Source organism: Eublepharis macularius, chromosome 5 (assembly GCF_028583425.1).
Source record: "Eublepharis macularius isolate TG4126 chromosome 5, MPM_Emac_v1.0, whole genome shotgun sequence".
Lineage (NCBI taxonomy): Eukaryota > Metazoa > Chordata > Lepidosauria > Squamata > Eublepharidae > Eublepharis > Eublepharis macularius.
This window is the reverse complement of record NC_072794.1, coordinates 173,272,689-173,284,903: the sequence shown is the minus strand read 5'-3', so window position 1 is coordinate 173,284,903 and position 12,215 is coordinate 173,272,689. Positions and strand designations below refer to the sequence as shown.

At 48.1% G+C, this 12,215-nt stretch overlaps 1 protein-coding gene across 1 annotated transcript in view; it reads left to right on the top strand.

Annotated features, from left to right (window-relative positions):
• The window catches only part of VSTM2L (V-set and transmembrane domain containing 2 like), an 87,688-nt gene extending 76,242 nt beyond the window's left edge, over positions 1 to 11,446 (top strand). The window contains exon 4 of the mRNA XM_054981759.1: positions 11,102 to 11,446. Within this exon, the coding sequence (XP_054837734.1) occupies positions 11,102 to 11,446 (345 nt within the window). The remainder of the gene's footprint in view (positions 1 to 11,101) is intronic.
• Positions 11,447 to 12,215: the final 769 nt, after the last annotated feature.

Genomic DNA, 12,215 nt, shown 5'->3' with positions numbered 1-12,215 from the left:
AAAATGTACCCCACAGTGACGTTGCAAGGAAGTTGTGGCTGAGCAGAGATGTTGTAAGCTTGCGTTCCCCAGTTTCATCCACTCTCTCCAGAGAAGCTCAATCACCCATCAGTTCAGCTCACATCCTGCTCTCCAGCTGTGACCAGGGAGTCACTTTTTCAGTGGACTGTTCCTCAACCTGTTTGTGCCAGTTTGGCAGGTTGCTTCAGATTTTCTTTCCAAACAGTAGAGTCAGCTTGTCACATCAGTGCATTCTTGCATAGCCTGACGGAGCCCTGTCCCCTTCCACTGCCCCTATTTCTTGGGTGTTCTGCTCGGCTGCCGAAGGCTCCGTCAGTTTCACCTCTCCAGTCTAAAACGGTGTGGGATGGCAACCAGAGGGCAGCAAAGAATGGAAATGGGCTGGAGCTGCCTTCTAGAGCCGAGCTTGGGCCTGGAGGGGTTATAATGGGCTGAAGTTTCCCTTCCGGCATTTCACAGCCACTTCACACAGCTCCAGTGTATAGCGAAGCCTTTGTCCCACCACTGGCTCTGTCTTCTTAAACTACCCTTCCTGGCTACCATTGCATCTCGAGTCCCAACACGTGTTCTTCACATGTCAGTTGTTTTGTGTAGAGAGACTCTTAGTCACAATTCACGGAAACATAAAAACATAGAAACGCAAAGCTGAACAGAACCCCAAGGATCATCTAGCTGAACCTCTTTGCACAATGCAGGAAATTCACAGCTACCTCCCCGCCCCAACCCCTCACCCCCCCGTGTCCCCTGTTTTATGCCCATAGGAAGGCAAAAATCCTCCAGGATCCCCAGTGAATCTGGTCTGGAGGAAAATTCCTTCCTGACTCCAGAGTAGTTGATCGACCCCAAAGGGTCAAAAGAGCTGATCACTGGCTCATCCATTCCTGTCGTCCCTCTCCCGATCTGCCTAAATTCATAGTGAGTCATGGAATCAGCCTTGCTGTCCGATGGCCGTCTAGCCTCTGCTTAAAAACCTCCAAAGAAGGAGAGCCCACCACCTCCCGAGGAAGCCTGTTCCACTCAGGAACTGCTTGACCTGTCAGGAAGTTCTTCCTCATGTTTATCATATAAATAAACGTACGGTATTTTAAAAAATCCTAGACTTTGGTGTTCATCTACGTAGCAATTAGCAACACATTTTCACACATGCAGAAGAAAAGAGGAAGGCCTTAGGGAAAGAGAAAGACCCAATAGGAGATGGCTGGACTCAGTAAAGGAAGCCACGGCCTCCAGTTTGCAAGATCTGAGCAAGGCTGATAGGGCGTTTTGCAAGTCTTTCATTCATATGGTTGCCGTAAGTGATATGATGGAACATAACATATAAGCATAGCATTTTGCAAAGACCCAATGCAAAAGCGGTCGGCAGGAGTTTGACTCATTTTGAGTTAGGTTTAATCCCCAGCAGCTCCAGTTGGAAGGACCAGGCTGTCGGTGATGTGTTAGATCTCCACCTGAGACCATGGAGAGTGGCTGCCGATCTGAGCAGGCAATACTGACTCTGATGGACCCAGGGACTGATTCCACGTACGACAGCTTCATGTGTGCTCGCGTGTGCGATTGCCTCATGTCTGATTGGATATGGGAAATTAGACTGAAGATTGTGTTCATCACAAAATTGGGAGCGTTCCAAATCCTGTCCCACCACTACAGCCTCCACATCACACCCACTCGTGCACATCTGCCTTTTGTATGGCGTTGTGTCATGTGTGTGTATGTTATGTACCATCAAGTTACCTCCGACCTGTGGCGACCCTATGAAGGAAAAACCTCCAAAACGTCCTATCATTAACAGACCTGCTCAGATCCTGCAAACTGGAGGACGGGGCTTCTTTTATTGAGTCCATCCATCTCGTTTTAGGTCTTCCTCTTTTCCTACTGCCTTCCGCTTTTCCTAGCATTATTGACTTTTCCAGAGAATCTTGTCTTCTCATGATGTGACCAAAGTATGATAGCCTCAGTTTTGTCATTTTAGCTTCTAGGGAGGATTCAGGCTTGATTTGATCTAGTACCCACTTATTTGTCTTTTTGGCCATTCATGGTATCCACAAAACTCTCCTCCAGCACTACATTTCAAATGAATCAAATGAATTATTTAAATGAATTATTTAAATGAAATGCTGTAATCTTTATGGCAAGTTATAACCAATATTTAAAAGCTATTAGAGAGAGGGTTGAAGACACAGCTGTGTGACCAAGTATGCTAAGGTTCAGATGAAGTTTAAACTATTAGAAGTAGTTCTGAACGGGTTCAAAATGCCAGTGCTCCAGGCGTCATCCGCAACAAAGGAGGCCAGGAAAGTTCTACACAATGTTAGGTTTTCTTCCGCTTGCTTGATAGGAAATCTGCCCCCAGAGGGACCATAGCTTAGTAGTAGAGTATATTATTTTCACGTTGCAGCAAAAGAATTTCCAGTAAAAGGATCAGGTATAAGAAGGCCGTTTATCTCCCCGTGATGCCTGTCAGGGTTGACAAGACCAACTGGCTGACAGTGTATGGCAGCCTCACGTGTCCAAACGTGAGACCTGCCAAGGATAATCTAGTAACTGATGTCCAGTTTTTCGGTGATGGTCACTAATCCCAATTAGCAGGTGGGTGTTCCTTGCTGCATGTTGTCGCCTCTTTCTGTCTGATGCACTTCCAGTAACCTTTAAACTGTGTGTGGCTAGAGTCCTGGATTAGGATCTAGGAGACCCAGGTTTGAATCCCTGCTCCACCCTGGAAACTCACTGGGTGACCTTTGGCCAGTCCTACCCCCTCAGCCTAACCTACCTCTTAGGGTGGTTGTGAGGATAAAATGAAGGAGAGGAGAAGGAGGTGAACTGCTTTGGGTTCCCATTGGGGAGAGAGGTTGTGTCAAGTAAATATATGTCAAGTTAATATAATATAACTAGCAACAGAGCCCATTTTTTTAAAAAACGGGCCCTAGAAAACCCAAGAACGCCGGGCTTCCCGCTGCCGCAGCTCCCACCAAAGGGGCGGGCTGGCTCATCTGGCTAGCCCGCTGCAGCGGCACCCTCTGGAGGCCACATTGGCCATGCCACACTTTTTATCCTGGTTCTCCTGCGCAGGCGCACCAGGATAAAAAGTGCTTCGTCGCCAATACAGCTTGCCTTTTATATAGAAAGGTTATAATTGCTTCAACTATTTTTATCTTTATATTTATTGTCACGGTCTGCTCCACCCTGAGCCCACTTCTGGGGAGAGTGGGGGGAAAAGTCTAACAACAACAACAACATATTAAAATGCTGCTCATTCTGAACCATTAGAGGGGAGCAGCTGCCGGGCCCCGTAGCAGCGCTCCCATGCCCTGTAACTTGCAATCTTAGGACAGCCGCTGATTCATGCTCCCACCCCCCTCCCACTACAACTGGAGGGGGATTCAGATCTCCTTTGCAGGGTTGTTGTGAGGTTTACTGGAGTGTGCCGCACAAAGCATATTCTAGTGGAACTAAAAGTCACAAAAAGAGCAGAGCTCTGTCAATGGCAGAAGAGCAGGCCCTAACCGGGTAGTTTCTGCCCTGGCCCCCTGGCAGGATGTCCTAGAACCAAATGCGAGAATCAAAGATTCCTCGAGAGTGGCTCTGCTGCTGGGGTGAACATGTTCAGCCTTCATGCCTCACAGAGAAGGAGGTTCACCACTAAAGGGCAGAAAGCTCTCTGCCCCCCCCCCACCACCGCATCCCCCCCCCTCTGGAAACCATGCCGTGCTTCAAAGATAACAAGAATATTCCTTTTTGACCCTTGTGATGGAGCATGAAACATCATTGGCTTTTTCTCCCAGCCTGAATAACCGCGAATGTTATTAAGGGCCATAAAGTTATTCAGCCCTTTTATAATCCCCTGGCTCCGAGGATCCCACGGTCTGAGCAAAGAGATGTGCAAAGTAGCATTTCCTTTTATTGGTCCTGAATTTCCCGGCTGTTAATTTCGCTAAGTGACTTCTTGTTCTCCTAGGATGGAGTTAACAGGAGAATCTGATTCTTTCCCGTTCCTTGGACCAGCTGGCAAATGAAGAAAAGGGGCACGGCAGAGCCCAAGCAAGGGCCAGGCCTCCTTCCAAGACCACGGAGGGGTGCCAGTGGCTTTCCTGCCTCTTCACTGCCTCCCTGGCCTTTGGCTGAGAATTTTCTTTGAGTGGCTGGTGGGAGAAACCATCTTCTGAAAAGGCAGACCCCCCCCCCCGAGCCAAATTAGAACCAGAAGGAAGCCGCCTGCTCTTCTGGCTCTTCGAGCCAGTTTGGTGTACTGGTTAAGAGCACAGGACTCTAATCTGGAGAACCGGGTTTGATTCCCCACTCCTCCACTTGAAGCCAGCTGGGTGACCTTGGGTCAGTCACAGCTCTCTCAGAGCTCTCTCAGCCCCACCCACCTCACAGGGTGCTTGTCGTGAGGATAATAGTAACATACTTTGTAAACCGCCCTGAGTGAGTGTTAAGTCATCCTGAAGGGCAGTATATAAATCGAATGTTGTTGTTGTTATTAGAACAGCTGAGTGGCTGTCCTTCAAGTGACCACCTGTCACTGTCTGGTTTTTAAATCTCTCGTCCTATATGTTATCTGATAAATGACAATACTGATAAAAACTGATTCCAAAAGGTTTTGTCCTCCAGTTCTAAAGCTAGAATAATTGCCTAATATGCAGCATTTGCAAGACATACAGAAACACAGAGCAGAAAGGTATCCGTAAGGATCATCTAGCCCAGCCCCTTGAACAATTCAGGAAATTCACAGCTCCACCCACCCACCCACCCACCCACACACCCACCTCCCCCAGTGATTGCTGCTGTATGCTCAGAGGAAGACAAAAACCTTCCAGGATCCCTGGCCAATCTGGCCTGGAGGAAAATTCCTTCCTGAGCCCACAGTAGAGATGGGCATTACCCTGGGCATGTAAGAAAGGGCCACGAGAGCCAAGCACTGGCTCATCCCTTCGTGCCCTCCTTCTCCTGATCCGCACACATTCATACTGAATCAGAGAATCATTATTGCTGTCAGGTGGCCATCTAACCGCTTCTTAAATACCTCCAAGGAAGGAGAGCTTTGATGATGCAAACCACAGGCTGCCAACCTTTTTGGGAAATGTGCTTTTCAGGAAGTTAGGGCCATCAATACCAGAGGCAGGCAAACATGTGTCATTGCCCGGTCTCTGGCTTCCAGCATGTCGCAAACTTCCCCTGCTGGCAACTCTACCTGAGGCAGCACGGAGGCCCGGTGCGGCCCTCCCAAGGCATGCAGTGGCCGCTCCACCGAGCTGGGCCTTCCTGCCACCAGCAGCAGCCTGCTTGGGGCCTCCTTGGCAAGCCGTGTTGCCAAGGACTCATCTTTTATCCCTGCAGAGGGGTGTGCGAGTATGCTTGCACGGGAATAAAAAGTGAGTTGTCGCCAATACGGCTTGCCTTTTTTATAGTAGTAGATGTGTGACCAGATCCCTCCATTAACATGTTTCGCGGCTGTTGGCAACCAGAGTGCCGGAAATAAGTGAGATAGCCTCTGGTTGGTGCTGCTTGAGGCCCAACCATCTTCTAGTGCTCTGAGGCAGAACAGGCGGCTGCCCTCTGGGAGGCACCATGAAGGTGCCTGAGTCCTGGCGCAGGACGCTTAGAGAGAATTGTCCTCTCCTGGTTGTGGGGGTGCCAGGGAGTTCCATTCCGGTGAGGGGTGCACTCTAGACTGGCTCCGTCTCTTCTTGACAGCTAAGACTGCGGTAAAGGCCGTTTCCAAGTAGCGCTCTCGTAAATCTGCCGGGCGCTTGGATCAGCCTCGGCCATCTTTCCTCCTTTCACTTTTCTCTGTAGAAAGTGGGCACTTTTGTGTGTGACCCCAACCCATTACCTAAACACTATAAAATCTCTAGCTAACAAAGGTGGTGGAGGCGAGGAGAGAAATGGCCTTTAACATCTAGTGTGATTATAGGGAACGGAGCCAGGGGCCTCCGGGCGGGTAATAAAGCGGATTTATTGACCCAGCCCAATAAGAGCAGCCGCTGCTCCGGCTAGTGAGTAAGTCTTAAATTTCATTAGGTGATAAATACTGAGAGCGAATCAATTTGGTAGGAAAGCTAATTAGCTTGTGTGATTCTGCATCGATCTTGGAAAACATTGCGCTGGAGAATGCCTGGGATTTAATCTTCTCGTGATTGAGGGACCTGTGGGTTGAAGGGCCCCTTAATGGTGCCAGCAGGGTCCGAACCCATTCATTAAGAGGGAATGGGAGAGCAGAGAAGGAAACGGTTCTCCGCAGAGCTCGCCTTTCAAGGTGGAGTGAGGTCACAGCTGTGTTAGGAAGTCAACATGCGCTGAATTTCTAGGTGGATCCGGAGGAAGATTTTAGAGAACACCGGGTCCAGATGGGCACAAAACGGGCAATGAGGAATTTCTCACATCTTAAGGAGAATTGCTCTCTCACAGAGGGTGAAACTAGACTTTCAGTAAGACGGTCCTCCCGAAGCAGATGAGCAGAAACTCCGTCGCCCCACCTGGCACACACTCTCATCCCCACAGAGAGTTTTCAGGTGGGCAGCGCTGGGGAATTTTTTTTTTAATAGTACTGTAGGTAAAAGGTAGTCCCCCTGTGCAAGCACCGAGTCATTATATGACCCATGGGGGGACGTTGCATCACGACGTTTTCTTGGCAGACTTCTGTTACCGGGTGGTTTGCCATTGCCTTCCCCAGTCATCTACGCTTTACCCCCAGGAAACTGGGCACTCATTTTACCGACCTCGGAAGGAGGGAAGGCTTAGGGCCAAGCTACAAGTGACAAATGACACTTGAATGGCAAGTGTATTTCTCCCTGTTCACTTGCCTTCCACTCAATCCACTTGCCATTCAAGTGTCATTCGTCACTTGTAGCTTGGCCCTGAGTCAACCTTGAGCCGGCTACCTGAACCCAGCTTCCGCCAGGATCGAACTCAGGTCGTGAGCAGAGCTTGGGCTGCAGTACTGCAGCTTGCCACTCTGCGCCATGGGGCTCAGTACAATAGTACTGTACTGCCAATTACAAATTTCCCTTCTACCACTTACCCAAATACTATCCAAGACACCAACCACAGTGATACAGAAAATATGAATTTTATTAGAAAAGAGCAAGAGTCCAGTAGCACCTATAAGACTAACAAAATTAGTGGTAGGGTATGAACTTACATGAGCCACAGCTCACTTCTTCAGATACAGCTAGAATGTGAGTCCGTCTGTCCTTATATCTTGGAGAGTGGAGTGATTACAGAAGCCAAATAATTCTGCTGCAAACGGACTAACACGGCTACCCATCATGAGTTTTATTGTTACACAAAACTCAGACTTACGAGATTCCTGGGGCCTGATGCATACTGAGCCACCTTAGTCACGTCTCACTATAATATAAACACCTCAAATGCTGGTGCTATACTTTTGTTATGAGTTCGAAACACTTCTGGGAAGTAACACTTCCGAGGCTGAAATCTTAGTTATGGAATGAAAGCAAAAGGATGTTGCTGGAAACTCTTTCGCTTGTTATGAGTTCACACTGGCCCACAGCTAAATTTCAACAGTGAAGCGGAAAGAATTTGCCACTGAAGCAAATTTGCCTTCTGTGTACATGTGTTGCTTGAATGAATGCTCATACATGATTTTTAAGAGGGGTCCCCCCAAAAATCGCTTAACAGGTAGCCATGTTGATCTGTAGAAGAAGAGCAAAATTCGGGTTCAGCAGCACCTCAAAGATCAACTAGATTTCCAGGTATGATCTTTCGAGGAACCCTTCGTCAGATACAAAGCTCTGACTCTCGAAAGCTCATGCTCTGGAAATCTAGTTGATCTTTACTGGACCCAAATCTTGCTCTCATCCATACATACCTTCCCATATTGGGGTTGCTGAATGTTTAAGAGCTCTCTCCTTAAAAGAGTCCCCTCAGCAGCATGCTAAGACAAAACCTTTCCCTGATATGCCAGTCTGGATGTGCCAGGAACATTTGATGTGAGGTGGCACGTCACATGCCTAGCAACTAGGGTTGCCAGCTCCAGGTTGAGAAATTCCTGGAGATCTAGGGGTGAAACCTGGAGAAACCTGGAGAAAGTGGGGTTTGGGGAGGGAAAGGACCTTGGCATGGCATAATTCCATAGAGTCCATCCCCCAAAGTAGCCATTTTCTCCAGGTGAACTGATCTCTGTGGCCTGGAGACCAGTTGTAATTCCGGGAGATCTCCAGCTACCACCTGGAGGCTGGCAACCCTACTAGCAACCCACCTCTGGGAGGATTGTTCCTCTTTCTGGGCTCCCATGACATCTTCGGCAGAGGTTGTTGTCAGGTTAGAGTTCATTGTTATTTCCAGCCTCTTTGCCAAAGAATGCTCAAGAAGAATTCCAATCAATTAAACCTCTATAAGAGGCACAACACTGTGGAGAGGGGCTGTGGCGCAGTGGAAGAGCATCTGCTTGGCATACAGAAGGTCCCAGGTTCAATCCCCAGCATCGCCCATGATGAAGAGAGTCAGGTCGTAGTTGAGGTAAAAGATTTCTGCCTGAAATCTTGCAAAGCCCCTGCCAGTTGGAGTAGATGACCAGACTAAAGGCCTAATTCAGTGTCAAACAGTCTGATGGGTGCAACTTTAGCCTTGTGCCTGAACCTCCACAGCCAGAGGCAATAGCAGTCCAACTTTAGCAGAAGGCCTCAGCCTCTATGCCCTGTTGTTGGCTTGGCCACTGTGTGAGACAAGATTCTGGTCTAGATGCAACACTGGCCCGATCCAACAGAGCTCTTTTTATGTTCTTGTGCCATGGAAGAGGGGAAAGGGCTCATTTCCCCCTCCTGTGTGGTTGTTAAAACTGACCTCCCCCCCTCCACACGCATTGTAATGATTCCTAAAGGGGGGGATATGAGCAGCCTGTCTTTTGCTAATCTTTTCTTTTTTTTTTTTAATAAAATTTTTATTGGAATTAGAATCATATAATTACATATTACAATCAATTCCCATTTCCCAATTTCTAACCCCCACCCTTTCCCCCCTTTTCTTTTGACTTCCAACAGTTTTCCAACCCTTTGTCCCTTTTCTCTTACTCATTTTTAATTCATCTATCTAACAAACCTGTATTTTTCCCTTTAATCTAAGCAATAATTCTTTAACTATTTTTAATACTCTATACCTTATCTTATCTTTAAGTCCCTTCTTCCACATTAGACAAACAATTTGTCCCTTTTTAACATAATTTCGTAGTTTCCTGGTTTCAGATATTTCTATAAGCCTTATACCATATAACCCATACATTTATATAAGTCAACCAATTTGACTTATATTCCGTATATTACTTTATATAACTATCATCAAAAGTTATCAATCAATTTAATCCATATATTTCTTCAGGTAGACTTATTCAGTTTAACATGTTACACGTTTATACCAGAAACCATATTGATTAGTCGGTCCTTATAATTAATTATTTCCTATCCATATTCTATACGTTTTTCTATATATAACAATCTAACAAAATAGCTGCTTAGACATTTTCATTTCTCTCTCTACCCTCCGGTAAAGTCACCCCCCTCTACATTTCGTCATATTTCAGTAATTCTCGAACTGCCACAGTTCTCCTCCCACCTCCCATTTCTTCAACACATATTGCTTCAGCTTCCCCCAGTCTGTGTTGAACTGTCCTGGGTCCAGATTTCTCAATTTTCTTGTCATTTTGTCCATTTCGGCCATATACAGCAATTTGTAAGTCCAGTCCTCAATAGTTGGCACTTCTTGTACTTTCCATTTTTGCGCATACAAAAGTCTGGCCGCTGCTGTCATGTAAAATAACAATGTTCTATATTGGGCTGGAATGTTCTCCATTCCCAAGTTCAGTAGCAGGAGTTCTGGGTTCTTATTGATTTGAAATTGTAGAATCTTACTTATTACTTTTATTATTTCTCCCCAGTACTGCCTGGCTACCTCACACGTCCACCACATGTGATACAGAGAGCCCTCATGTTTTTTACATTTCCAGCATTTATTAGAAGTGTTCAAATTCCCTAGCGCAATCTTCTTTGGTGTCATGTACCAACGATAGAGTCTTTTGCTAATCTTTTCAAAAGAGCCAATCACAGCGTGCAATGAGTTGAAATCGATCCGAAAAACCCACGAGGAAGGGCAGCGTTCAGCCCCGTCTCTTCTTGCTCCACGTGGCTGCTATTACTATTTTTTAAATGCCAGAAGGAAGTATCCACGGGTCTCCCAGTGTTAGGGTGGCCCACTTCCAGGTGGAGCTTGGGATTCTTCCGGAACGACAACCAACCTCCAGACCGCAGAGCTGAGCTCCCCTGAAGGAAATGGCAGCCCCACGGGGTGGGCTCTATTGCATCACATCTCTACGGAGCTCCCCCCACCCCAAATTCCATCATCGCCAAGCACTGCCCTCAGATCTCCAGGAATTTGCTGAGCCAGTTGGCAATCGCATTCAGTCTCTTATTTGGTTAGCTCCTCAGCCTTAGCTCCCTCCCCTTTATAAAATGGGGACATTCACAACCTAGCTGACCAGTGGTTTCATCCTCTATAAGAGAAAAAACACAACACCGCTCTGATCTCGTATTCTGCTGTAGCATAGTGGTTAAGTGGTTGGGTTGTGAATCAGCACTCTGCTGGTTCGAACCCCATTCCTGCCGTGAGCTCAGCAGGGGGCCTTGGGTCAGCTACTTCTCTCAGCCCTAACTCCCCAGCTATATATTGGGGATAATGATAACAACACTGACCTTGTTCAGCACTTTGAGTGGGGTACTAATCTGTGCAGAAGAGCTGCTGTAGCATAGTGGTAAATGGTTGGGCTGTGAATCAGCACTCTGCTGGTTCAACTTCCTCAACTGCCATGAGCTTGGCAGGTGGCCTTGGGTAAGCCCCTCCTCTCAGCCCAGTTCCCCAGCTGTATTGTGGGGATAATAACAACTCTGACTTTGTTCATTGCTCCGAGTGTGGCACTCATCTGTCCAGAAGGGTGGTATATAAGCACGTTGTTGTTGTTGTTGTTGCTGTTGTTATTCGCCTGCCCCCTCCCGCTCTTGCACATCTTGAGTTTGGGCAGGGGGGCTTTGCTAATGTCATCTTCCTTGCTCAACTCACAACCTCTTCCCTGCAGGTTGTGAAAGTGGTGGGCAGTAACATCTCCCACAAGCTGCGGCTCTCCCGGGTCAAGACGACCGACGAAGGGACCTATGAGTGCCGGGTCATCGACTTCAGCGATGGCAAAGCCCGGCACCACAAGGTGAAGGCCTACCTCCGGGTACAGCCGCCAGAAGAGATCTCGGAGCCGCTCCGCCACAGTCTTCCTGCCGGGCACCTGCAGGACACCCAAGTGCTGGGGGCGCAGTTCTCTGACCACAGCAAACTGAGTGGCGGTCACCCGCATCACCAACACCAACACCACAAGCCGGGCAAGGAGCTCAAGAAACGATCCGTGGACGACGCTGCCTGCTCCCTCTAGACTGGTTGGCATTCAGAATGATCACGCTGAGTGGCCTGATGGGGTGTGTCCTCATCCACTCTCCCCACACAAACACTCACACACGCACACACCCTCTCTATCCCATCCGATGGTGGGAACACCGCATCTCAGAGGCCGCGGCCGTTGGGGGCCTGGCTGCCGCCGAATCACGGTAAAACAAATGCCACAAACTAGAGGCATTCACGTCCGCATGAATCCCCACCACACCATCCCCTCCAGTCGGCCACATAGATACGTATTTTTAACATTCCTTTTGTTTTAACTACCAATTCTCCCCTGAATGGAGCAGGGGCTGTTTCTGGGACTCCAGGGACAAACCGGAGCCACTCCGAGATGGCTATGGATGGAGGTAGCCCAGTTGCATATGCTGGCTGCTGCTCCTGATGGTGCCTGCGAGGGTGGGAGACGGCTTGTACCCCAGGAAGATGGCCGCTAGAAGCACCCGGGCACCTTTGGTTGCAACCCAGCAGGATTATCTTCTGAGTTGTATTTTGGAAATCTCTAGAGCCTCCAGACATGGACTCAAGGTCTTACGCCTTGCTGTGAGCAGATCCCGTTCAAGCTGAGCTCTATAGGACACGTTGACAAGCCACACGTGGCTAAGCCCTCCTCCCCTTTTGCCCTGCCAGCTGCTCGTCCCATTTATAACTCCCTCCCCCTTGCTTTGTAAAACGAAACCTCCATGGGCCGCTGTTTAGACCGTTTTAACTTGCTAGTATTGACCTGTGTTGCTATTAAATCTATGACT